This window comes from Lontra canadensis, unplaced genomic scaffold (assembly GCF_010015895.1).
Source record: "Lontra canadensis isolate GAN:19392208 unplaced genomic scaffold, GSC_riverotter_1.0 scaffold42, whole genome shotgun sequence".
In the NCBI taxonomy this organism is placed as follows: domain Eukaryota; kingdom Metazoa; phylum Chordata; class Mammalia; order Carnivora; family Mustelidae; genus Lontra; species Lontra canadensis.
In genome coordinates, this window is record NW_022631036.1 from 16,368,268 (window position 1) to 16,393,880 (window position 25,613).

At 40.1% G+C, this 25,613-nt stretch overlaps 1 protein-coding gene across 2 annotated transcripts; it reads left to right on the top strand.

Annotated features, from left to right (window-relative positions):
* The first annotated feature begins 1,896 nt into the window (after window positions 1-1,896).
* On the top strand, window positions 1,897-23,845 carry EAPP (E2F associated phosphoprotein). 2 transcript variants are annotated; one of them, XM_032871297.1, is made up of 6 exons: window positions 1,902-2,052; window positions 7,353-7,534; window positions 8,567-8,662; window positions 10,602-10,719; window positions 15,657-15,770; window positions 23,299-23,845. In XM_032871297.1, exons 1-6 carry the CDS (start codon window positions 1,979-1,981, stop codon window positions 23,573-23,575), a joined length of 861 nt encoding a protein of 286 aa, XP_032727188.1. In that variant the 5' UTR covers window positions 1,902-1,978; the 3' UTR covers window positions 23,576-23,845. The 2 variants fall into 2 exon arrangements, with proteins under 2 accessions (XP_032727189.1, XP_032727188.1); XM_032871298.1 differs by lacking the exon at window positions 10,602-10,719 and having other exon boundaries at window positions 1,897-2,052; window positions 23,299-23,493.
* Window positions 23,846-25,613: the final 1,768 nt, after the last annotated feature.

Sequence of the window (25,613 nt, forward strand, 5' to 3'; positions counted from 1 at the left end):
AAAACCAGAGAAATCCATGGCATGTGAGTGGTACATGATCCCGTAAGAGTTCAAAGCAGAGAAAAATACCCATGTAGAGGGAGAGTCTGAAAAGGCATTGTGGAAAAGGTACAGAGCGAGTTCCCAATATTGCAGCATCTCATGGCTGAAAGGTAGCCTAAAATGTCATTCTGTCTAGTTACTGTCCTATCTGTTGCTTGCAAATGGATCTTGAAGGATAGATAGGGTTTGGATAATGGAATTTATAGTAGGAGAGGGAGCTCCAAGAAACAGCATAAACAAAGGCCTAGTGATGGAAGGCATGACACATACTTCTTTTTTTTCCCCCTGGGACATACTCTTGAATCAGCAAATTGTGTTGGTTATGTATAGGGATATCAGTTTGGCATAATGTAGGGAAGCATTGTGGAGAGCCAAGAATACTGCAAGATGAGATGAACAGATCAGCAGGTAAAGGTGAACTATTAGGACTTAAAAAAAAAGATTTTATTTAGTTATTTGAGATAGAGTGACAGCAAGAGTGAGATTGAGAGAGAGAGAGAAAGAGAGAGAGCGCGAGAGTGAGCATGATCAGAGCAGGGAGGGGCAGAGGGAGAGGGAGAATTGGGCTCTCTCCACTGAGCAGGGAGCCTGACAAGGGGCTCCATCCCAGGACTCTGGGATCATGACCTAAGATAAAAGCAGATGCTTAACTGAGCCACCCAAATGCCCCAAACTATTAGAACTTTTTAGGAAGGAAATTGTCCAGACCAAAGCTGTGTTGGAAAGGGTTACTCTGCCAGTAGAGAGTGGCACAGACTGGAAAGGGAACAAAAGTAAACGAGGCTGTCAATTAGGAGCCTACATCAGTAGTCAACGTGAAGGGTGGGGAGATGGGATTTTCATGAGAGCAGTTACGAAGCGATCCATAGGGCTTTGGGAATTGAGGGCTCACGGAGGGGTTGAGGAAGGAGTCAACCAAAATTCAAGCCTGTAGTAGTTGTAAGGATGGAGAAAGTGACATGAGCAGCAATCAAAGGTCAAAATAGCTCCTGGCTGAGGTACAGAAATGGGATGGAAGATGCTCAGTTGGATTTGGACTATGTTGATTTGAATTGCCAGTGGTACCACGGTGGAGATTATCTAATCAGGCAACTGGAAATCCATTATAGTACCCGAGGAGAGTGCAAGGACCAAATAAAATGGGTAGTTATCTGAACGGGATCATGAAGAGGGAGCTTGAGAAGAGGCCAATACAGAAACAGGGCAGCAAACAGTTTAACAATCAAGAGGCCTCATCTCAAGTTATCACCTATGTCATCTCAAGTATTGAGCGGAATTGGGACAAGGGCCAATCAAAGGTTAGGCCTGAGAAGAGGCCAAGAACAGGTAATTAGGAATTGACTGCTGACAGCCTAGCAACTTCTCGGTAGACAGTCGGGCTGAAGTCAGATGGAGGAGCGAATAGTGGTGAAGGTGAGAGAGCCTAACGGTAAAAAAAGAAGGCAGATGCCTCTCTGCCTACTTGTGATCTCTCTCTGTCAAATAAATAAATAAAATCTTAAAAAAAAAAAAAAAAAGAAGAAGGCAGAAGGGCTTGAGGCTTGGAGGGACATTAGGTGTTAGTGTCTGGGGACCTACTGGCCCAGATTTCAGGCTGCATGTCCCTCAGCGTCTAGATTTCTGCTTTTTCGTATTACGACGTGAGAGACTGCACCTAGAGCGCTCAGCTCAGAATGCCACTTGGGAAACTGCTGATTCCTAGGTTCTGTAATTAGGCTGCGTTTCCAAGTAAGCAGAAGACCCCCAGGGCGGCGGCAAGACGCTGGGACTCATCCCCTCTTCTGGCCCCCCTCACTGTTACGATCTGCGCAGGCGCGCAGGGAGGGCGCGGAAGTGTGGGCGGAAGTGGAGTGGCGGACGCTTTAGCGGGGGCACCTGCGGAGTAAACAAATTCTGTGCGGCGGCTGGTAGTCGGTGTCTGAGGGTGCAGGCCACCATGAACCGGCTCCAGGAGGACTACGACCCCTACGCAGTAGAAGAGCCTAGCGACGAAGAACCCGCTTTGAGCAGGTGGGCCCCTGCCGGGTCCCGGCTTCCGAGGCTTCGGGCCGAGGACAAGCTTTAGCCTCCTCCAGTCGCTGCGCCTCCCAGGCCCTTGCGGACCCTCGGCCCAGCGACTCGGGCGCCTTTCGCGTCCCGCTGTTGTCTGTGGGACGCCAAGTGGGGTTCTGGTGAGGTTGCGCAGCCACAAGGGAGGCGGGGCGGACACCGGCGCGGGGAACGGGAATATTCTGGAATTACGCGTAAGTCTTCAAAAGCTTTGGGATCGAATCATGCCTCTGCAGCTTACTAGCACAGTGAGTGGAAGCAAGTCACTTACCCTCGTTTTTTTCATCTACAAAAAGGGATAACAGCTGCATCTTAAGTATGTTGTGAGACTAATGGGACTTAATGTGAAATGACCATCTCGAAAACTAAACTGTCATAAACAAAGGAATACTCAGCTGTTTTTTTTTTTTTTAAGATTTTATTTATTTATTTGACACAGAGCGAGCGAGCACAGTAGGGATCAATAGGCAGAGAGAGGGAGAAGCTGGCTAGCCTAGCAGGGAGCTCTCCGTGGGTCTGGATCCCAAAACCCTGGGATCACGACCTAATCCGAAGGCAGACACTTAAGAACTGAGCCACTCAGGCGCCCGGTCCCCAGACTTTTTTTGAGCGCGTTTTGTATGCTTGTTTAGGGCTACAGTTTTCTACAGGCTCTCAGTATAGTAGGGGAAATAAGACACGTATTCGGAACATAAATATCTTGGGAAAAAGTATGTTATCTCAGGACAGTATTGTAGAAAACTAGGACCTGAGATAGACACAGATGAAGTTCTGGAGAGATTTCCAGGAAGGAGGGTTTCAGCTTACCTGGGGGAAACTTGCAGTTATGTTGGCAAGAGATTTCCTAGCACGCTTATGTTTTTTTTTTTTTTTTTAAAGATGGTAGCAGATCCTGACAATAAACTCTAAAACATTCTGTCCCAACTAAGCTTTCTGTGAAACTGTCCTTCGTCCAATCCTAATGTTTCCTCGTATTACCCTGGGGAGGGGTTGTAGGCTTGGGAGATTGGACTGCTGTGAAGAGTCTCTTGTGGGGAGTGAGGATGGATTCGAAGATTTCCTGCGAGTTTCAGGTAGTGGGTCTGGTCCGTGAAAGGAGATTATCAATTAGTAGGCCTCAGTTTCATTGAAATTTCATTGAAATAAGTTTCATTGAAATAAGCAGTATTTCCTGGACTTGAGTTACTCAGCCATTACCATCTCCATATTCACCTGTATTACAACTTATTTAATATTTTTCTTTAAGATTTTTGTAGCTAAATTTCTTTTCTTTTTTTGGGGGGAGGGGTGGGGGTTAAGTTTCTTTAAAGAAGCTCTGTAATCCTGTGACAGTTGCCACTGGTAAGGTAACTGTAAGAATAAATACTATGAAATGGAACAGTGTTATTAGACAGTATTGCCTGCTCAAGTCTGGTGCTTGTTGTCTTAAAAGAGGGGAGATTGGAGAGATTCGGGAGGTGTCTGTCAGGATTTGATTTTATCCTACTTATAAGCTAGTATTTTATAGTCTTACTGTTTCATGGAACCTGGCAGAAAATAAGAAACTCCTGGGTCGGAGACTACTCAGAGCAGGCAGAATGAGCATTACGATGAAGTTGGTTGCTCTTAGTTGCCAACTCCTACAGAGGTTGCACGGAGAGGCCCAGGTGGATGCTACACATTCAGTGGGTTGTATCATGGCTGAGGACCACTTGAGCTTGGGAATTCCACTTCTTTTACAGCAGTCAGTAAATAAGCCTGCTCTTTCTCCTGGAGGGAGACCTCACCTTTCCTTCAAGGCTGCGCACTGTAAAACATAACCCTGAGAAATGGCCTGGGTGAAGAGTGATGAGAACTTTGCATTTCTTGACACCCTCAGCAAGAATGTACCTGGCCCATACAGTGTTGCCTCAGCTAACTGTGCTGACACTTCTCCTGAAATAGTCACAAGGGTTAGAGAAAATTTGTAATAAAAGTAACTCTCTTGTCTTGTGATTAATCTTTCTTTAAAAAATTAAACTTCATTTTGAGGTAGGTTCAGAGGTAGTTATAAGAAATAGTATATAGAAAAAAATCAGTGAATTGTATACTTAAGATTTTTAAAAATTAGTTAATTTATTTGAGAGAGTGTGAGAGACAGAGAGAGAACATGAAAGGGGAGAGGGTCAGAGGGAGAAGCAGAAGCAGACTCCCTGCTAGGCAGGGAACCTGATGTGGGACTCATCATCCCAGGAGTCCAAGATAATGACTGGAGCCAAAGGTAGTTGCTTAACCAACTGAGCCACCCACGTGCCCTTAATTGTTTGTTTGTTTATTTATTTAAGATTTTATTTATTTATTTTATTTATTTACTTGACAGAGATCACAGGCAGGCAGAGAGAGGTGGGGGGAGGCAGGCTCCCCACCAAGTGGAGAGCCCGATGTGGGGCTCAATCCCAGGACCCTGAGATCACGACATGAGCCGTAGGCAGAGGCTTAACCCACTAGCCACCTAGGTGCCCCTAATTGTATATTTAAATGTAAGAACTTATGACAGCAAATTAATGCCACGAGAAAAGTTAAACAAAAAATTATACAGAGGGATTCTGTGTCTCCTCTACCCACTTTCCCTCAATGTTAACATTAGTAACTTTAGTATAATATTACAACTGGTGAAATTTGACATTAATATGGTCAAAATGTAGAACATTTTCATTACCACAAGGATCCCTCATTGCCAACTTACTGCCCCACCGTGCCCTACTTAAATGCTGGTAACCACCAATCTATTATTCACTTCTATAATTTTGTCCTTTTTAAGAATATTACATAAATGGGATCATGCAGTATGTAACTTTTTGGAATTGGCTCTTTTTATTCAGCGTAATTCTCTGGAGATTTATTCACATTGTTGTGGGTATCAGTAAATCATTCCTTTTTTATTGCTGACAACTATTTCACATTTTTTTTTAACCATTCCCTTATCGAAGGATGTCTAATTTCTCATTGTGACTCTTGTGAATAAAGCATCTATACATTCATGTATAGGTTTTTGTGTGAACGTAAGTTTTCATTTCTCTGGGATAAATGCCAAGGAATATGATTGCCGCCGGGTTGTGTGGTGGATGCGTGTTTGGTTTTATAAGAAACTGTCAAGCTATTTTCTTTTCTTTTCTTTTTTTTTTAAGATTTTATTTATTTGACAGACACAGTGAGAGAGGGAACACAAGCAGGGAATGCAGGAGAGGGAGAAGCAGGCTTTCCGCTGAGCAGGGAACCGGATGTGGGCTCGATCCCAGGACCCTGGGATCATGACCGAGCTGAAGGCAGACGCTTAACCACTGAACCACCCAGGCGCCCCTGTCAAGCCGCCCCTGTCAAGCTACATAGTATTTCTATCATTTTAGAGTCCTATCACAATGACTTCAAAGTTGTTTAGCAGCCTGTCTGTCCTGGTACTCCTTAAGATAATACATTGCACACTTTGGAAACACTGGAATATAAGATACATCAGAGTTTCTCAGCCTCAGTAGCATTGACATCTTGGATCACATAAGTTTCTGTTGTGTTGTGGGAGGCTGTCCTGTGCATTGTAGGATGTTTAACAGTATCCCTGACCTCTACCCACTGGATGCCATTAGTCCTTCCTCCCACCTCTTAGTTGTCACAGTCAAAAATGTCTAGCTATGCCATACATTCCCTGGAGGGCAAGATGCCCCCTAGTTGGAGACCAGTGGTGTAATTCAAGGGTGAGGGGTTAAGACTGGAAAGAAATTTTTTTTTAAAAGATTTTATTTATTTGACAGGGAGAGAGACAGCAAGAGAGGGAACACAAGCAGGGGAAGCAGGAGAGGGAGAAGCAGGCTTCCCGCTGAGCAGGGATCCCAGTGCGGGTGGAAAGATAAGGTGAAACAAAATGGGGAAGGCTCTTTTGAGTGCTGTAGTTGAAGATTTGGCCATAGATGATTTCTTTCAGAATTGGGTAGTGATGTGATGACAGTTTTTTAGGACTAACATTTTGGCAGCAGAATTAAGGATAGAACGAAATAAAAGTTGGGAGGCGTGGTGATCCTTAGGATATGGGGGAGTAGGCAGAGTTAAGAGGACCCAAATGAGTATAGTGGTAAAGGAGAAAGGGAGTATATGGTTCAGGATGAGGAGTGTTAGATGGGGAATTCTCTTATGAGTAGAGTCTGGCTAAGGCCTCTATCATTAGCAGAATTAAATGGTGCAAGTTGCATTTTACAGATTTATGTTCTGCTGGAGGCTTAAAAGCATTGTCCTAGAAGAAGAACGTAGAGAAACGAAAGCCAGGGGTAGTCTGTAACTATTCATCAGACCACAAATAATTGAACATTCTTTATGAACTATTGATTGTATTAGAAATATATTAGGTGTTTCATTCATTTTGATAACATTTCATTTTTTTCTGGTATCTGGTTTATTTCTGTCATATTGCTATTAATGGGAAACCCAGGGGCAAAAGGGCAAGTAATTTGGCAGTAATTGCTCAGGAGAATTTGTAATATAATTTAACCTTCTTTTTATAGTTCTCTTTAGCCTTTAAAATGGTAACATCTAATTACTATCTGTTAACATTTTGTTTGTGTATATTAGCTGTATATTGGCTGCATGTATTAAGTTTTAAGTACAAATAAGTTTTATTTAAGTATGTCAAAAAACTCCTAGTTTTGTGAAGTAAACTTTTCATTGCTGATAGAGTTATGAACTGGTGCAATACTTTTGGAAAACAGTGTGATAATTCAAGAAGTTAGAAAGATGTTTTTATGTCTAGTTTAGACATTTATCCTAAGGAAATCAACAGAAACGAAATTACATATGCCCTACTGAGCTAATCATTGTAGTGTAATAGCAAAGAGAAATAAACATACAGCATCTATAAGAGGAAATGTTATGCAGACATTGGAAATATATTTGGAAATATGCGAAATGGTTGATCTTTTTTTTTAAAGATTTTATTTATTTGAGAGAGGGCGCGCAGGCACACATGAGGGGGAGGAGCAAAAGGGGAGGGAGAAGTGGACTCCCGGCTGAGCATGGAGCCTGCTGACCCTGAGATCACCCTGAAATTGTGACCTGAGCGGAAGGCAGATGCTTAACTGACTGAGCCACCCAGGCACCCTGAGAAATGGTTGATCTTTAAATGAGAATAGCTGTATTTAATATAATACATAAATGCAACCTTGTAAAAACTTAAAATTGTTGGGCAGTGAGAGGGTGGAAGTTTTAGGTCATTTTAATTCTTTAGTATTCACATGCCTTATGATTTAAATGCAAACTAGTTCTGAAGATGAAGTGGATGTGCTTTTACATGGAACTCCTGACCAAAAACGAAAACTCATCAGAGAATGTCTTACTGGAGAAAGTGAATCATCTAGCGAAGATGAATTTGAAAAAGAAATGGAAGCCGAATTAAATTCTACCATAAAAACAATGGAGGACAAGTTATCCTCTCTGGAAACAGGTAAACTTTTAGTTAAATTTTCATATAGATAATTTTCTAAGCTCTGCAAGGGCAGGAACCTTATTTATGCTTTGTTATGTTACACCGACACTTTGAGTAGGTGCTCAATAAATATTTATTGAGTGAATGAATAAATATGTTTGGCAAGTTGAGCATAGTTTTCTTTGATGACTAGTGAAGAATTTTCCTGTTGTTGAAATGACACTGTTTAGTATTGTTTACTTGTGTGATTTTCTTTTGTAATTTTTACCCTAGGATAAGAAAGACACAAGCTTATAGAGGTGTTTTTAGGGTTATATAGCACTGATACGGCAGAGTGAATGATAGGTCACCACAAATTCCTGTCTCATTTTAGTAAGTAATGAAACATACTTCATTTTGATGCTTTGTTTTTATGTAAAGTGTACCTGACCCCAAAACTTGATTTGTGCCTCAGCTTTGGTTTCCATGTATTAACTGTTAGGAACTGAAAGCATATGTAATAGTAATAACAATAAGAGCAAAAGCAGATGTTAATTAAGAGGAGGAATTAGGGACACAGGCTTGTGAGGACACGAATATAGTCTGAGTCATGGTGCTGGGCACAACTGAGGAGAGGAAAGTGTGTCCTTGAATCATGCGCCCTGCCTCTCTTTAGGGCTCTTATCCTCTTTCCCCTAAAGTCCCGTAGGAGATGTTTATTTCCTGTTCTTAACAGTGTACTGCATGGCTGAAAGGTAGAGATACGTATGGTGGCAACCTGGAAATAGGCTATTTTGTAATTCAGTAAAATCTAATTCAAGATTTGTGAGAAGGGTGAGAGAAAAATTTTCTTATGATTTGGAACACTTCCTTACATTGTAACAATTACAGTTCTCTGTAATTGCATAGGGCAGAGAAATTCAGTAAGTCACTGATGTGAAAGTATTTTTTCATCCAAATGAGAATTGGGAATGAGTTGATAATTACTTTGAGGTGATGGAAGAGTAAGTTGCGTTTTTTTTCTTGTCAGTTTTATATGGTTTAATCTGTAAACTGCCCTTATGTAAATAGGGTCTTCCTCGGGAACTGGAAAAGTTGGAACAGCTCTGACAAAGTACTATGATGATATATATTTTGATTCTGATTCTGAGGATGAAGACAAAACAGGTAAGTAGCATGTTTACCACGTTTAGAGGTTATATTTTATAGAAAAAAAAGGTTAACCTAACAATTACTGGATATTAGAATTTCCCTCCAAGTTTTATCTTTTAAGAAATTCTAGGCTGTTGGGGCACTTGGGTGGCTCAGTGGGTTAAACCTCTGCCTTCGGCTCAGGTCATGATCTCAGGGTCCTGGGATTGAGCCCCACATCGGGCTCTCTGCTCAGCGGGGAGCCTGCTTCCCCTTCTCTCTCTACCTGCCTCTCTGCCTACTTGTGATCTTTCTGTCAAATAAATAAATAAAATCTTTAAAAAAAAAATTCTAGGCTGTTGATGTGAAAACAAAAGCAGGAATTGATAAATAAGAACAGATGGGAATGCACGTATGAGGACATGGGACCGGCAGGGGTGCTGCATGGGCACTGCATGGGCACTGCATGGGCACTGCATGGGCATATTGGGAAGAAGGGAGAGTGTGTCCCAGCTCAGTCCTAACATCTTCAGGGCTCTTGGCGCCCTTCTTAAGGTTCCTTAGTACAGCAACATTTGCTTTCACACCTGCAAATAATTAATAATATTATTTTTACAGAAAATATAGAAATTTATATATACTTTATATTTTGCAGAAATTTTTCTAACTCATTGCTTTTTTATCGGCTTCTCTGTTCTCTGGAATTGATTTTGTATAAAATCTGAGCAAAGTAAGAGTTAAAACTGATTTATATCAGTAATTATGCTGAAATACACAAGTAACACATTTATATGGTAAAGAAACAATTAGATGCTCAACTGACTGTGCCACTCAGGTACTCCAAGAAACAATTTTATATTTTTATATATTAGTACCTAAATATTAACATATTTAAGTAAATTTTAAGAGTCTAGTGCATGTAGATAACCATAGTGGGTTTTCACTTTTTTTTTAAAAAAGATTTTCTTTATTTATTTTGAGAGAGAGAGAGACTGTGTGCACACATGCCTGCTTACGTGAGTCAGGGGTGGGTCAGAGGGAGAGGGAAAAATCTCAAGCAGGCTCACCCCGAGCATGGAGCCTGACATGGGGCTTGATCTCATGACCCTGAGATCATGATACAAGCTGAAATCAAGAGTTGGATGCTTAACTGACTGAGCCACCCAGGTGGCCCTGATCTTTTTCTTTTTTTAATTTAATTTTTTTTTTTAAAGATTTTATTTATTTGACAGAGAGGGATCACAAGTAGGCAGAGAGAGAGAGAGGAGGAAGCAGGCTCCCTGCTGAGCAGAAAGCCTAGTGTGGGGCTTGATCCCAGGACCCCGGGATCATGACCTGAGCCGAAGGCCGAGGCTTTAACCCACTGAACCACCCAGGCGCCCCTCCCCTGATTTCTTAAGATTTTTTTTTTTTTTTTAAGATTTTACTTCTTTATTTGTCAGAGAGAGAGTGAGAGAGTGCATGCACAAGCAGGGGGAAAGACAGGCAGAGGGAGAAGCAGGCTCCTCACTGAGCAAGGAACCCCACGTGGGACTTAGTCCTGGGACCCTGGGATCATGACTTGAGCTGAAGGCAGACCCTTAACTGACTGAGCTACCCATGTAGCCCTGAAATACTTTTATTCTGATTTCAGTAGCATTTTATATATGGGAACTTGTTGAGAATTTATAACATCAGGAAGTTTTTGATCTTGGTTTACATTGGTCTTTCTGAGACTGAATTCTCATTATTTGAGTACAGTTCTTGAGATAACAGTATATTTTTAGTGAAGAAACAATTTTTTCCTCCTCTGTCATCTTCATTTTAATGCCTTATTAATTGGACAAGAAATTTATTTGGAGGAATAGTTAAAAAAATTTGGGGGGGGGAAATACACATAGAAAAAAAATGTAGGTGAAGATTCTATGTCCTGTATTAAATAAATGTGTGCTTTAGACATGATACCTAGCCATATCCTTAACATTTTCAAAATTAGCACAGGTGACCAAGAAGAAGAAGAAAAAGCGACACAGGATTCCAACAAATGATGAGTTACTATATGATCCTGAAAAAGATAATAGAGATCAGGCCTGGGTTGATGCACAGAGAAGAGGGTAAGAACTTAACTTTAATATTTAGAATCTTTAGAGAAAAATGATTAAGAGATGATTTTTACTACATTCACATTTTTTAAAAAAGATTTTATTTAGGGGCACCTGGGTGGCTCAGTGGGTTATAGCCTCTGCTTTCGGATCGGGTCATGATCCCAGAGTCCTGGGATTGAGCCCCGAGTTGGGCTCTCTGCTCAGCGGGGAGCCCGCTTCCTCCTCTCTCTCTGCCTGCCTCTCTGCCTACTTGTGGTCTCCGTCTGTCAAGTAGATGGATGGAATCTTTAAAAAAAAAAAAAAAAAGATTTTGTTTATTTATTTGTCAGAGAGAGAGAGAGGGAGAGCACAAGCAGGGGGAGTGGCAGGCAGAGGGGGAAGCAGGCTCCCGCTGAGCAGGGAGCCTGATGTAGACTCAGTCCCAGGACCCTGGGATCATGAACTGAGCCAAAGGCAGACATTTAACCGACTGAGCCACCCGGGCATCTCTGTGTTCACATTTTGAATTTATGTGTATTGTGTTCATACAGACATACATTAAAAAAAGAATTTTGGAAGAAAACTGTTGAATTATTTATTTTGAAAATTACCAGCAGATTTCACTCAGATGACTTACTTGTTTTTTTAAACTTTTCTGAAAGATTTTTTTATTTATCTGACAGAGAGAGAGAGAGTGAGAGAGAGAATAAGTTTGGTGGCAAGGGGCAGGAGATGGGGAGTCTTTTAAAAATATATTTATTTATTTGACAGAAAGAGAGAGCACAAGCAGGGGGAGCAGCAGAGGGAGAGGGACAGGCAGGGCTCCAGGCTGAGCAGGGAGCCTGATGTGGGGCTCGATTCCAGGACCCTGGGATCATGACCTGAGCTGAGGGTAGTTGCATAACTGACTGAGCCACCCAGGTGCCCTGGGGAGAGAGTCTTAAGCAGACTCTGCTCTGAGAATGGAGCGTGACTTGGGGCCTGATCTCACTGAGCCTGAGATCACAGCTTGAGCTGAAACCAAGTGTCAGATGCTTAACTGGCTGTGCCATTCAGGTACCTGTCAGGTAATTTATTTTTAAAAAAACTGTTGTTGAATTCAAACTGCTGTAGTCAGTCTCTCCATTGAAGAAATAATGCTGACTTTTCTCAAATAGACATAATTTCAGATTATTTGGAGATTAAACATTTATGTGGATGAAGAGTGGATGTTACATTTTACACCTGAATTGTTCTTTATAATTATTTACAGATTCGATTTTTAAAATATTTTATTTATTTATTAGTGTGACCATGAGCTGGGGGAGCGGGGAGTGGCAGAGGGAGAGGGAGAAGCAGACTCCCCGCTGTGTGGGGAGCTTGACATGGGACTCCATCCTAGGATCCTGGGATCATGACCTGAGCTGAAGGCAGATGCTTAACGACTGAGCCACTCAGGTGCCCCACAAATTAGATTTTTTTTAAATTGAGGAGACATTCACATAATGTAAAATTAATCATTTAATTTATTTAAAGATTTTATTTATTTGACAGACAGAGATCACAAGCAGGCAGAGAGACACAGAGAGAGAGAGGAGGAAGCAGGCTTCCCGATGAGCAGAGAGCCTGATGCGGGGCTTGATCCCAGAACCCTGGGATCATGACCTGAGCTGAAGGCAGAGGCTTTAACCCACTGAGCTACCCAGGTGCCTCCATTTAATTTATTTAAAATTAATCATTTTAAAGTGAACAATCCAGTGGCATTTAGTATATTCATAGTGTTAGGCAACTACTACCTCTATTTTTCAAACCATTTTCATCATCCCAAGAGGAAATGGCCATACTTGTTTTCCAGTTCGAGTTTGTGAAGGCTAATTTGTCATACAACTAAAAGCTAGGCAGTATACTGCTGTTACCCAGTGCTTCCCTCACCTGGCTGTGCTTCAGAATCACCTGGGAAGAATTAAATGCAAACCCTGGAGTCCCATTCTAGGAAGTTTTGATTTAGCTAAGGTAATAGGGGCTGGGATGGTAAACTCTTGAAAACTGAACAACAAAAGATAAATCAAGTATTTTTTAAAAAAATATTTTATTTATTTATTTGACAGAGAGAGAGAGAGATCACAAATAGGCAGAGAGCAGGCAAAGAGAGAAGGGGAAATAGGCTTCCTGCCAAGCAGAGTCCGATGTGGGGCTTGATCCCAGAACCCAGAGATCATGACCTGAGCTGAAGGCAGAGGCTTAACCCACTGAGCCACCCAGGCTACCCATAAATCAAGTATATTTAAGTCCAGAGAGAGTTTGATGTTGTTGGGTGTTTGTACCTTACCTTTTAGCCTCCGGTCTCCCACTTTGTTATTTTTCCTTCTTTCCTTCTCAAAGTTTTACCCATGTACCACTTCCTACAACTGCCCCTTGTATTTATTAAATAAATATGTTTTGATTGCCCCCAGTGCAAAATGAACATTTTGAGTGCCATGATTGATACTGAGATAGTTAAGAAAATTACAGTGTAGCTCTTGATTCTGGTCAGTGAGGTAAGATGGAATGTATTTTCATTGTTCTATAATCTTTAATCAACTGAGCCACCCAGGCATCCGTCATCGTTCTATAAAATTAAAAAAAAAATTTTTTTTTAAAGTAAACTCTGTCGCCAACATGGGGCTTGAACTCAAGACCCCAAGATCGAGAGTCAGATATTCTACCATCTGAGTCAACCAGGCGCTCCTTTTGTTATATATATATCTTGAGAAGAATTAACATTTTATTGGTTTATTCACATTCCTGCATCAAGCGGTAGTTGTCTTTTAAGATTACAGAAACCAACTTAAAATAATGAGTTGACTACGTTTTCAGTGTCATGGAGGCAGTCTTGTTCACTGCTATATCCCAGACATCTTACACTCTGTATTAAATGGGCACTCATTAAGTATCTGTTGAATGAATATGTTACTTTCTGAGGTTTGGGTTTTGAAATCTGCTAAGCATTGGAGGGATATAACAACAGTTATAAATAAGTACCACATGTTTTCAGTATTTTTCCCCAGAGACATTTGAAGAGTTTCGGAAGTAATATCAAATAATTTATCTTTTGTTGTTTGGTTTTTGGGCGTTTACCATAACTCCCTTTTCAGAAACATATGCTTTTATACTTTAGTACCTTCATAAGTAGATTCGTGTTATACTTTTGCAGTCAGCAAATGTTCACTGAACAGTGACTATGTACCAGACACTGTTCTAGATTCTTGAAATACAGCAAAGAACAAAACAGACAAAAATCTTAAAGCACTTAGAGCTTATGTGCTTGCTTTTAAAATGTTGCTTTGCTAGGTTTTTCAAATTAATAGACTTTATATATTTAGATTTATTTTTTTATTTATTTGAGAGAGAAAACAAAGATGAGGGAGGGACAGAGAGAGAGAATCTCAGGCGACTCCCTGCTGAGTGTGGAGCCTGATTCTGCGTCAGTCCCACCACTCCCCAAGAGGTCATGACACAAGTCGAAACCGGAAGTTGGACTCTCAACTGACGCAGCCACTCAGGCACCCCAAGAGACTTTATTTTTTAGAACAGTTTTAGATTTACAGAAAAATTGAGCCAATAATACAGAGTTCCTGTATACCCTCCCACAGTAACACACACACACACACACACACACACACACACACACGAGTTTCACCTATTACTAACATGTTACATTAATATGTACATTTGTCACAATTAATGAACCAGTATTTATATATCATTATAAACCAAGGTCCATGCTTTATTCAGAATTTCTTAGTTACCTACTACGTATTTTCGATTGCAAGAGCCCATCCAGGACACCAGGTACTTAGAGTTGTCATGTCTCTTTAGGCTCTTCTTGCTGTTGACGGTTTCTCTGACTTTCCTTGGTTTTGACTTAACAGTTTTTAGGAGTAGTGGTCAGGTATATTGTAGGAGGCCACTCTATTGGAATGTGTGACTCTTAATCTTTCATAGATTAGATTGTAATTATGGGTTTTGGTGAGGAAGACCACAGAGACAAGGTGCCATTTTCATCACATTGTAATGAAGGGCACATACTGATTTATGATTGTTAATGTTGATCTTGGTCACCTTGGTAAGGAACTGTTTGTCAGGTTTCCTCCTGTAAAGTTAACTCTCCACCCCTCCTTTGCATGCTGTACTTCGGGAAGGAAGTCACTATGTGCAGCCCAGACTTGAGGAGTGGGGAGTTATGCTCCACTTCCTTGAGGGGAGAATATCTTCATAAATTATTCTTTCATACGGGAGATTTGTCTGTTCTTCATCCTTCCCTTCCTTCATTCGTTCATTCATTCATTCATTCATATCAGTATAGACTCGGGTATTTATTTATACTTTGGGTTATAATCCAATATTGATTTATTTTGTTCTAATTGTTTCAGCTTTGGCCATTGGGAACTCTTTAAGCTGGCTTTTGTGACCCCTTGACATACCTGCTTCATTGTTTTTGAGCACTTCCTTACTTTCTGGCAGTACAAGAAGCTCCAGGTTCATCTTGTATGCCTATTCCTAGAATCAGCCATTTCTCTCAGGAGTACTAGTTTCTTTTATTGGAGAGTGGCATTAGACATCAAGATCTTGGAGGTACCTGGCCAGCTCATTTGGTAGAACATGTGACTTTTTTTTTTTTTTTTTTTTAAGGGGTTAGAGAGAGAGAGGTGGGGAAGGGCAGAAGCAGAGGGGGAGAGAGAATCGTAAGCAGGCTCCATGCTCAGAGTAGAGGCTGACATGGGGCTCAGTCTCACAACCCTGAGGTCATGACCTGAGCTGAAATCAGGAGTTCAACACTTGACCCACTGAGCTACCCAGGCACCCCAGAGCATGTGACTCTTAATCTTGGGGTTGTGAGTTCAAGCCCCATGTTGGGCGTGGAGCCCCTTAAAAAAAAAGAATCAGGATTTGGCTTTAATGTATGTCTCTCCCACTACCTCCACCAACCTTTTCTTTTTCTGTTGTAGCTACCATGGTTTTGGAATACAGAGGCCACATCAACAACAGCAGCCTGTTCCAAATAGTGATGCTGTCTTGAACTGCCCTGCCTGCATGACCACACTATGTCTTGATTGCCAAAGGTAACGAATAAAGGGTGACCACATGCACACATAAAACGAAAAAAAATTTGGTGGTCTTTGTTTAAATAAAAAATAGACTTTCGAGGTATATACTTAATTTTTTTTTTTTTTTTTTTTTAAGATTTTATTTATTTGATAGCACAAGCAGGGGAAATGCGAGAGGGAGAGGGAGAAGCAGGCTCCCCTCTGAGCAGGGAGCCCTGTGCGGGACTCAATCCCAGGACTCTGGGATCATGACCTGAACTGAAGGCAGACATTTAATTGACTGAGCCACCCAGGCACCCCTATACTTAGGAATTCTGATAAAGTTCTGTCCTCACATATCCTTGCTGCTACATGATTAATCTTTATACAAATAATTTTGGTTATATGTATTTCTATTATAAGTAGTTTTTCTAATAAAGCGCTTATCAGTACTGACAAGGATTCAGTGAAACTGCATGTATGTTATAGAATGACAGAATCTGTCAAAGACACTTTTTTCAAAAAAAATTGTGATAAAATACACATAACATTTATCATTTTAACCATTAAAAAATTTTCATTAAGGAGTACATCATTTGGATATTCAGTTTATTGTCAACTAGACCATTTAAAAATTTAGACTCTTTTCCTAGCTTTATTGAGATGTAATTGACATATAACATTGTTTATGTGTTAGTTTTAAGTGTACAACATGATGACTTGGTATACACATGTATTGCAAAACAGTTACCACAATAAGGTAAGTTAACACATCCATCACTTCACATCTATACCTTTTTTGTGTGTGTGTTGAGAACTTTTAAGATCTGCTTTCTTAGCAACTTTCAAGTATGTAGTTCAACATTGTTAACTATGCTGTTTATCACATCACCAGACCTTCCTCGTCTTATAACTGGAAGTTTGTACCATTTGACTGTTTTCATTCATCCACACTTCCCCCACAAACCACCAATCTACTCTCTGTTTCTATGAGTTCATTTTGTTTGGATTCACATATAAGTGAGATCAATAATTTTTTGTCTCTGTCTGACTTACTTCATTTAGTATAATGCCCTTAAGCTCATCCATGTTTTCACAATGGCAGGATTTCCTTTTTTTTTTTTTTTCATATTCTATTATATTTATACACCCTGTTTTCTTTATCCATTCTCCTATGTATGGACACTTAGTTTGTTTCCATGTTTGGCTGTTATGAATAAAGCTGTAGTAGATTTGGGGGAGAAGACCACAGAGGTAAAGTGTTGTTTTCATTATATTATATCAAGGGCACAGACTGTCAACAACAAAAAAATCAACAGATTTATGACTGTTAATGTTGAACTTGATCACCTGGCTGAGGTGGGGGTGGAGATACCTCTTTGAGATAGTGATTTCATTTCCTTCAGACACATACCCAGAAGTAGGATTGCTTGATCATATGGTAGTTCTATTCTTAATATTTTTTTAAAGGTTTTATTTATTTGACAGAGAACGTAGGTAGGCAGACCAGCAGGCAGAGGGAGAGGGCGCTAAGCAGGGAGCCTGATGTGGGGCTTGATCCCAGGACCCTGGGATCATGACCTGAGCTGAAGGCAGCCACTTAACTGACTGAGCCACCCAGGCACCCCACTATTCTTAGTATTTTGAGGAAGTGCCATACTGTTTTCCAGAGCAACTATACCAATTCATATTCCCACCAGTAATGCAAAAGGGTTCACTTTTGTTTTCTCTTGTCTTTTCGATTATAGCCATTCTAACAGGTGTGAGGTGATACCTCACTGTAGTTTTTGATTTACATTTTCCTGATGATTAATGATGATGAACATCTTTTCATGTACCTGTTGGCCATTTGTGTATCGTTTTTTGGAAAAAAATGTCTGTTTTGGTTCTTTGCCAATTTTTGCTTTACTCTGCTTTTTGTTGAGTTGTATGAGTTTCTTGGATATTAACCCTTTGTCAGATACATGATTTACAAATATTTTCTCCGATTCCATAGGTTGCCTTTTCCTTTTGTTGATGATTTCTTTGCTATGCAGAAGCTTTTGAGCTTGATGTAGTCCCACTTGTTTATTTTTGCTTTTGTTGCTATGCTTATCCAAAAACTCATTGTCAAGACCCATGTTGAGCTTTTTCCCTGTTTTCTTTGAGTAGTCTTATAATTTCAGGTCTCACATTTATGTTTTTAATCCATTTCAAGTTAATTTTGTGAGTGGAGTAAGTCAGGGGTCCGGTTTCATTCTTTCGCATGTGAATATCTAATTTTCCCCAAATCATTAACTGAAGAGATTATCTTTCTGGCATTGCATATTTTTGGCTCCCTAGTCAAGTATTAGTTAACCATGTATGCATGAGTTCATTTTTGGGCTCTCTGTTCTGCTTTATTGGTGTGTGAGTCTGTTTTTATGCCTAAACTGTACTGTTTTGATTACTATAGCTTTGTAGTACAGTTTGAAATTGGGAAGTGTGATGCCTCCAACTTTGTTGTTATTTCTCAAGGTTGCTGTGGCTGTTTGGGGTCTTTTGTGATCCCATACAGCGTTGAGGGTTTTTTCTATTTCTGTGAAAAATGCCATTGAAATTTTGATGAGATTGCATTGACTAAGATGGCTTTGGGTAATGTGGACATTTTAATAATGGTAATTCTTGGGGCGCCTGGGTGGCTCAGTGGGTTAAGCCTCTGCCTTCAGCTCAGGTCATGATCTCGGGGTCCTGGGATTGAGCCCCGCATTGGACTCTCTGCTCATTGGGGAGCCTGCTTCTCCCTCTCTCTGCCTGCTGCTCTACCTACTTGTGATCTCGCTCTGTCAAATAAATAAATAAAATCTTAAAAAAATTATGGTAGTTCTCTGATGCATGCACATGGGATATCTTTCCATTTACTTGTATTTTCTTCAGTTTCTTTCATGAATGTTTTACAGTGTATAAATCTCTCACCTCCTTGGTTAAGTTTATTTCCGAGTATTTTATTATTTTGGATGGCATCATGAATGGGATTAATTTCTTAATTTCTTTTTCAGATTGTTTACGGTTAATGTACAGAAATACAGTAGGTTTTTGTATATTGGTTTTTTATTCTGAAACTTTCCTGAATTTCATATTTATTTTTTATTTTGTTATTTATTATTATTTTTATGATATTATTTATTTGAGAGAGAGAGAGAGAGAGCACAAGAGGGAGAGTGGCAGAGGGAGAGGGAGAAGGAGAAGCAGTCTTCCTACTGAGCAGGGAGCCCCGTGTAGGGCCCGATCCCAGGACCCTCGGATCATGACCCAAGCCGAAGGCAGACGTCCAACCAGCTGAGCGACCCGGGCACTCCTTATATTTATTTTGGCATTTTTTTTGGTGGCGTCTGTGATATTTTATGTTTAAAAAATTATGTTATCTGCAAACAGTTGTACCTCTTTCTTTCCTATTTGGATACCTTTTATTTCATTTTCTTGCCTGATCTTGCCCTGGTTAGACTTAGAGGACAATGTTGAATAGGTGAGAGTGGTGAGAGGGGGTACTCTTTGTTCCCTGTTTTAACCATTTTAAATGTACGATTCAGTGACATTAACTACTTTCACAATATTGTACAGCTATCTCCACAGTCCATTTCCAGAACTTTTTTGTCATTCCAGACAGAAACTCTGTACCCATTAGACAAAATTTCCCCATTCTCCACCCCTACCCACCCCAGCCTGTGGTAACCTCTATTCTGTTTTTCTTTCTGGATCATTCATTGCTCATGTATAGAAGCGAACACATTTTTGTGTGTTGATTTTGTACCCTGCCGCTTTGCTGAATTAGTTTATCAGCTCTAGTAGTTTTTTGTGCAGTCTTCAGTTTCCTACATATAAGGTCATGTCATTGGGATGCCTGGGTGGCTCCCTTAGTTAAGCATCTGACTCTTGATTTCAGCCCAGGTCATGATCTCGGGGTGTGGGCTTGAGCCCTGCATTGGGCTGTGGTGGGCATGGAGCCTCCTTGGAATTTTCTCTCTCCCTCTACCCCTCTTGTCTTCTCTTTCTCCCTCCCTCCCCTCTGTCTCTCTCCTTTTCTGTTTCTGTCTGTCTCTAAAAAAAATATATGTATATATATTTTATATATATATATTTTATATGTATATATATAACCGAAACTAAGTGATACTGTGGGTGGTGGATTTGTTCTAGTACTAATGAATAGCCAGATACGGTTCACCTTATTATAAGCTAGCTTGAGGTTTTTGATCATCTGCAACAATTAAATTTTGTGCTTTCCAAATGAACTGTTATGCTTTTTGTATATAAATTGACAACCCAGAGCATACTTATGGAATGCAGAAAAAGTAAAATATCTTTGTACTGCAGTTGTTTCTCTTCCAAATTAAACCATGTTATTATAGAGTTGCTGTATTCAAAAGAAGTTGTGCCATAATTAACAGATAGAAATCAGCCTTGGTAAAAACTGTGTTCCATGTTAATACAGGATTCTAGTCCTTTATACAGTGGAGTATAAATGAAATTTTTATAATTTTACTTGGAGAAGTACCAGCTTGCATAGTCTAAATTCTTTGTGGGTGGTGTTGGTGGTGGAGATCAACATTTGGAACTAATGAAAGTATACTTGAGTTTGCTGTGTTTAGCCAGATAGATATTTCTGTTGCATGAGGTTTAAGGGGAGAAAAATCCACCTTATTAGGTGGGGAAAGAGGTAGGAAAATACTGAGTATATGAGGAGAATAAATGAAGCGTTATCTATTCTGTAGACTGCTGGAGTAAAGCCAGGAGTGGACATTGTAAAGTTGGAAGCTCTTTAAGCTTTTATAAAACTGTAGCTATTACTAAAATGGTGACAAGAATATTACCACTTTTTTTTTAATTTAATTTTTTTAAGGATTTTATTTATTTATTTGACAGAGGTTGCAAGTAGGCAGAGAGGCAGGCAGAGAGGGAGGGGGAATCAGGGCCCCCACTGAGCAGAGAGCCTGATGCAGGACTCGATCCCAGGACCCTGAGATCATGACCTGAGCTGAAGGCAGAGGCTTAACCCACTGAGCTACCCAGGTGCCCCTTTAATTTTAATTAATTAATTAATTAATTAATTAATTGACAGAGAACACAGGTAGGCAGAAAGGCAGGCAGAGAGAGAGGAAGGGAAGCAGGCTCCCCACTGAGTAGAGAGCCCGATGTGGGGGGTCGATCCCAGGACCCTGGGATCATGACCTGAGCCCAAGGCAGACCCCTAACCAACTGAGCCACCCAGGTGCCCTAAGAATAGCACAACTTGTAACGAGAGGAGGGCAGAATTTTAGGCCACAGTGTGAAAAGACAGTCAAAATTGTTTAAACATTAGCTTTCAAGTTTTCCAATAACTTTCTTGTCTTTCTAAGTTTGAAGAGCAAATTTTTTTTTTCAGAGATTAAAGTTACTTTTAAAGCAGTGGAAAAAAGGATATATTCATTCTTTATAAACTATTCTCTATTAACAAGTTTTTTCTTGTTCTTAAAATAATCTTAACATTTTATTTTATTTTTTTAAAGATTTTCAGGGAGAGAGAGCACAAGTAGACAGAAGCGGCAGGCTGAGGGAGAGGGAGAAGCAGGCTCTCCACTGAGCTGGGAGCCCAATGCAGGGCTTGATCCCTGGACCCTAGGATCATGACCTGAGTCGAAGGTAGCCGCTTAACTGACTGAGCAACCCAGGCACCCCACTTAACATTTCTTTAAATTTCCCATTTTGTTCTCAGGTTTTTATTTTGGTTATATTTCAGTAAGTTTTTTTGTTCTTAAATTTTAACTACATTCAGCAGGGAGCCTGCTTCTCCCCCCCCATTCCCTCCCCCCCGCAGCCTGCCTCTTTGCCTACTTGTGATCTCTGTCTGTCGAAAAAATAAATCTTTAAAAAAATTTTAACTACATGGAGAGGTGAGAATATACAGTGGTGAAAAAAGATAGTGTCTTCAATAAATGATGCTGGGAAAATTGGACCACTTTGTAACACCATACACAAAAATAAATTAAGGACCTAAATGTGAAACCTGAACCATAAAACTCCTAGAAAAAAACAGAAGTAATTTCTTTGCTATCAGCCATTTCCCCAGATTTGTTTCCTAAGGCAAGGAAAAAAATAGCAACATTTTTTCAGATATGTCTTCTAAGGCAAGGGAAATAAAAGCAAAAATAAACTGATGAGACTACACCAAAATAAAAATCTTTTGCACAGTGAAGGAAACCATCAACAAAATGAAAAGACACCTCATGGAATGGGAGAAGATTTTTGCAAGTGATCTGTTACAGGATTAATATTCCAAACTATGTAAAGAACGGATACAGTTCAACACTGAAAAACCCGAATAATCTGATTAAAATGGGCAGAGTACTGAATAGATGTTTTTCTGAAGTAGACTTATAATGTCCAACAGATAACATGAAAAGATGCTCAGCATCATTAATCATCAGGGAAATGCACTTAAAACCACAGTGAGATACGATCTTACACTTGTCATGATGGCTAGAATCAAAAAGACAATTAAAAAGTGTTGGTCAGGGGCGCCTGGGTGGCTCAGTGGGTTAAAGCCTCTGCCTTCGGCTCAGGTCATGATCCCAGGGTCCTGGGATGGAGCCCCATCGGGCTCTGTGCTCTGCAGGGAGCCTGCTTCCTCCTCTCTCTCTCTGCCTGCCTCTCTGCCTCCTTGTGATATCTCTGTCTGTCAAATAAATATATAAAATCTTAAAAAAAAAAAAAAGAAGTGTTGGTCAGGATGTGGAGAAAAGGAAACCCTCGTGTACTGTTGGTGGGAAGGTAAATCAGTGCAGTCATGGTAGAAAACAGCACGGAAATTCCTTAAAAAAAAAAAAAAAAATTAGAAATAACCAGTGATGCAGTCATTCCAATACGGAGTATTTTTCCAGAAAGTGAAAACTGAAATTTGAAAAGATATATGCACCCTTGTGTGTATTGTAGTATTTACAATAGCCAAGATATGAAAACAACCTAAGTGTGCTTTGATCGATGAATAAAGAGACTATGATATATGCACACAGTGGAATATTATTCAGCCATAAAAAGGATGAGGGTCTTGCCTTTCGTGACAACATGGATAGACCTAAAGGGTATTATGCTAAGTGAAATTAAGTCAGAGAAAGACAAATATTATATTATTTCACTTATACGTAGAATCTAAAAAGCAAAACAGATGAATAAATGATGAAAAGCAGAAACAGACCCATAATTATAGAGAACAAACTGATGGTTGCCAGAGGGGAGCACAGTAGGGAATGGCCAGCATGAGTGAGGGGGAGTGGAAGATAAAGGCTTCCAGGTGTGGAGTGAATAAGTCATGGGGATAAAATACAGTGATACTATAATTGTATGTTGTATGTATGTATGTATTGTATGTAGCATTGTATGTTGACAGATGTTAGCTGCACTGCTCTGTTGAGTATAGTAGCGTGTAAACTTCTTGAGTCACTGTGTTGTACACCTGAAACCAATGTAACACTGTGTCAACTATACTTCAGTAAAATTTTTAAAAAATCTAAATGGATAACCTATTAAAATAGAACATAAATCCAAATTCTTCATTTCATTTTCCTCTTAGGCACGAATCCTACAAAACTCAGTATAGAGCAATGTTTGTGATGAATTGTTCTGTCAACAAAGAGGAGGTTCTAAGATACAAAATCCCAGAGAACAGGAAGAAAAGGCGAGGCCCTAAGAAGATGAGGTCCAGCCATGAGGATGCTGCAGAGCCGGCAGAGGCACAAGCAGAAGAACTCTACCACCCAGTCATGTGCACCGAATGTTCCACTGAAGTGGCAGTCTATGACAAGGACGAAGTCTTTCATTTTTTCAATGTTTTAGCAAGTCATTCTTAAATAGCTAAGTTGGCATTTAATTGCCCAATACCGTATGTAAGGCAAATGTGGACAGTTCTTTTCCTTCTGAGCAGTTATTTGAGGACACATTGTTTATCTTTTTGAAAGAGAATGGTTGTCAGCCTTCATCTCTCCACCCCCTTAAAAATTTTTTTCCTCAGCTCTGATGGGACTCATTATTCATTCCCTTTTTGTGGGGCATTTGGAAACTATGGGGCTTTTTATATATTAAAGCTCTTTAGAATTAAAATGGTCTGGAATTATAAGTAATCTTTGTTTCAGTTTTATTTTTATTTTTTATTTTGGTTGTACTTGTGGTGTGATTAAACTAGAAACTATTGCGGGGGGAGGGGAAAAAAAAACCTAGAAACTATTTCCTGGCTTCTGCCTATATTGTTTTTGCTAAGAAGTATCTTTATTTACTTTTACCTTATAGTATGGAGTGACAGTATTTAGTAACTGTTACAGTTACATGAAGTTAATATTGCCAGGTGTTTTGAGTAATTAATATAGGTCTTTCCCTAAAAGGATTGTGTAGTGACGGTATTCTAAATGTAGTGAATTAACACAGTAGATAGAAATTTCTGGTGAAAAGCAACCTCACCCTCCACCCTTAGACTTAAAAATCCTTTTGCTGCCTCTTGCACCCCCATTTGTTCTGGAACTTCTGTTTCCAGCAACCAATGTGTTGTTTTTTCTTTCTTTCTTCTTTGTATTAATAGTGTAAAAATCATTAGTGACCCCTTGGAGGAAATTGCATCATAGGCATTGGTGCTTTTGAAAAGAATGAATTGTTTCCAAAACATTAGGAAACTCAGAGTCCTGATATTCTAATAGAGATATGATAGAGTGGAGTAAAGTCAGGAAATATTTTTTTTTTTAAGATTTTATTAGAGAGGGAGAGAAAATGAGTAGGGGAAGGAACAGAGGCAGAGGGAGAAGTAGACTCCCTGCTGAGCAGGGATCCCAAAGTGGGACTCCCATCCTGGGACTCTAGGATCATGACCTGAGCCACTCAGGTGCCCAGGAGGTACTTTTTTTAAAAAAAGATTTTATTTATTTATCTGAGGGAGGGAATACAAGGAGGGGGAGGAGGAGAGTGGGGGGCTCAATCCTAGGACCTTGTGATCATGACCTGAGCTGAAGTCAGATGCTTAACCATCTGAGCCACCAAGGCACCACACGAAATACTTTTTTTTAAAAGATTTTATTTTTTAATTTTTGAAAGTAATCTCTAATGTGGGGCTGGAACTCATGACCTTGAGATCAAGAGTTATGTGCTCTACTGACTGAGCCAGCCAGGTAGCCCAGGAAATATGTTTTAGTTCAGGTTCTCTCACACTAATCTTGGTCAAGTTTGTTCCCGTGAGTCTCCGTTTTCCCATCTATAAAGTGAAAAGATAGGACAAGGGCACTGATTGCTTACAGAGGTCAGGGCTCAGCAGAGCTTGAGGGGTACCTCTGTACTCCCTCAGAATGATACACCTCCAGGAGGGGAGACATGTCCTTCCCACTGCCTTGCCTTCTGTGTTTTCTAAAAGCTGCACAGAAGGAGAGCTGGAACCAGTGATGGTGTGGTGTTCCTCTGAATTGGGTGGAGGCAGAAAAATTATCGATTTGCTTCTAGGGAATTTCCAGTATCTTAATAGCATATTTTATAATTTTTATAGTGTGCTGATTTACTTCTAAATGTTTTAATGTATTGTCAGGTGATATGTTACAGAATAATACTACTAGTGTATTTTAATCTTGTTTTTGCCATATTATAGCTTGGAAGATCTCTTTCCTACTTACTGTCATTGCAAACCCTCTTTCTTCTCAGATCCTACAACCACTCCTCCATTGTACCCTCTTCTCCACTTCACTGAAAGGTCTCAGCAGTCTTACACATAAAGGCCACCTGGGGCAGATGGTAAAAGGCCCTACTCAGAATGTGACTCAATAATAAAAGTGAGCAGGTAACCAATATATAAAGATTTAACTTCTGGCAATAACATAAAGGGGAGATACAGAACTGTGTAGGAGCAGAGTTTTATGT

What these genes read in the sequence shown, in the direction of transcription:
- EAPP (XM_032871297.1), top strand. Translation starts at nt 1,979, where the DNA reads ATGAACCGGCTCCAGGAGGACTACGACCCCTACGCAGTAGAAGAGCCT. An exon ending in GAAGAACCCGCTTTGAGCAG is followed by an intron (nt 2,053 to 7,352) that starts GTGGGCCCCTGC and finishes AATGCAAACTAG; the next exon opens with TTCTGAAGATGAAGTGGATG. An exon ending in TGAGGATGAAGACAAAACAG is followed by an intron (nt 8,663 to 10,601) that starts GTAAGTAGCATG and finishes TTTCAAAATTAG; the next exon opens with CACAGGTGACCAAGAAGAAG.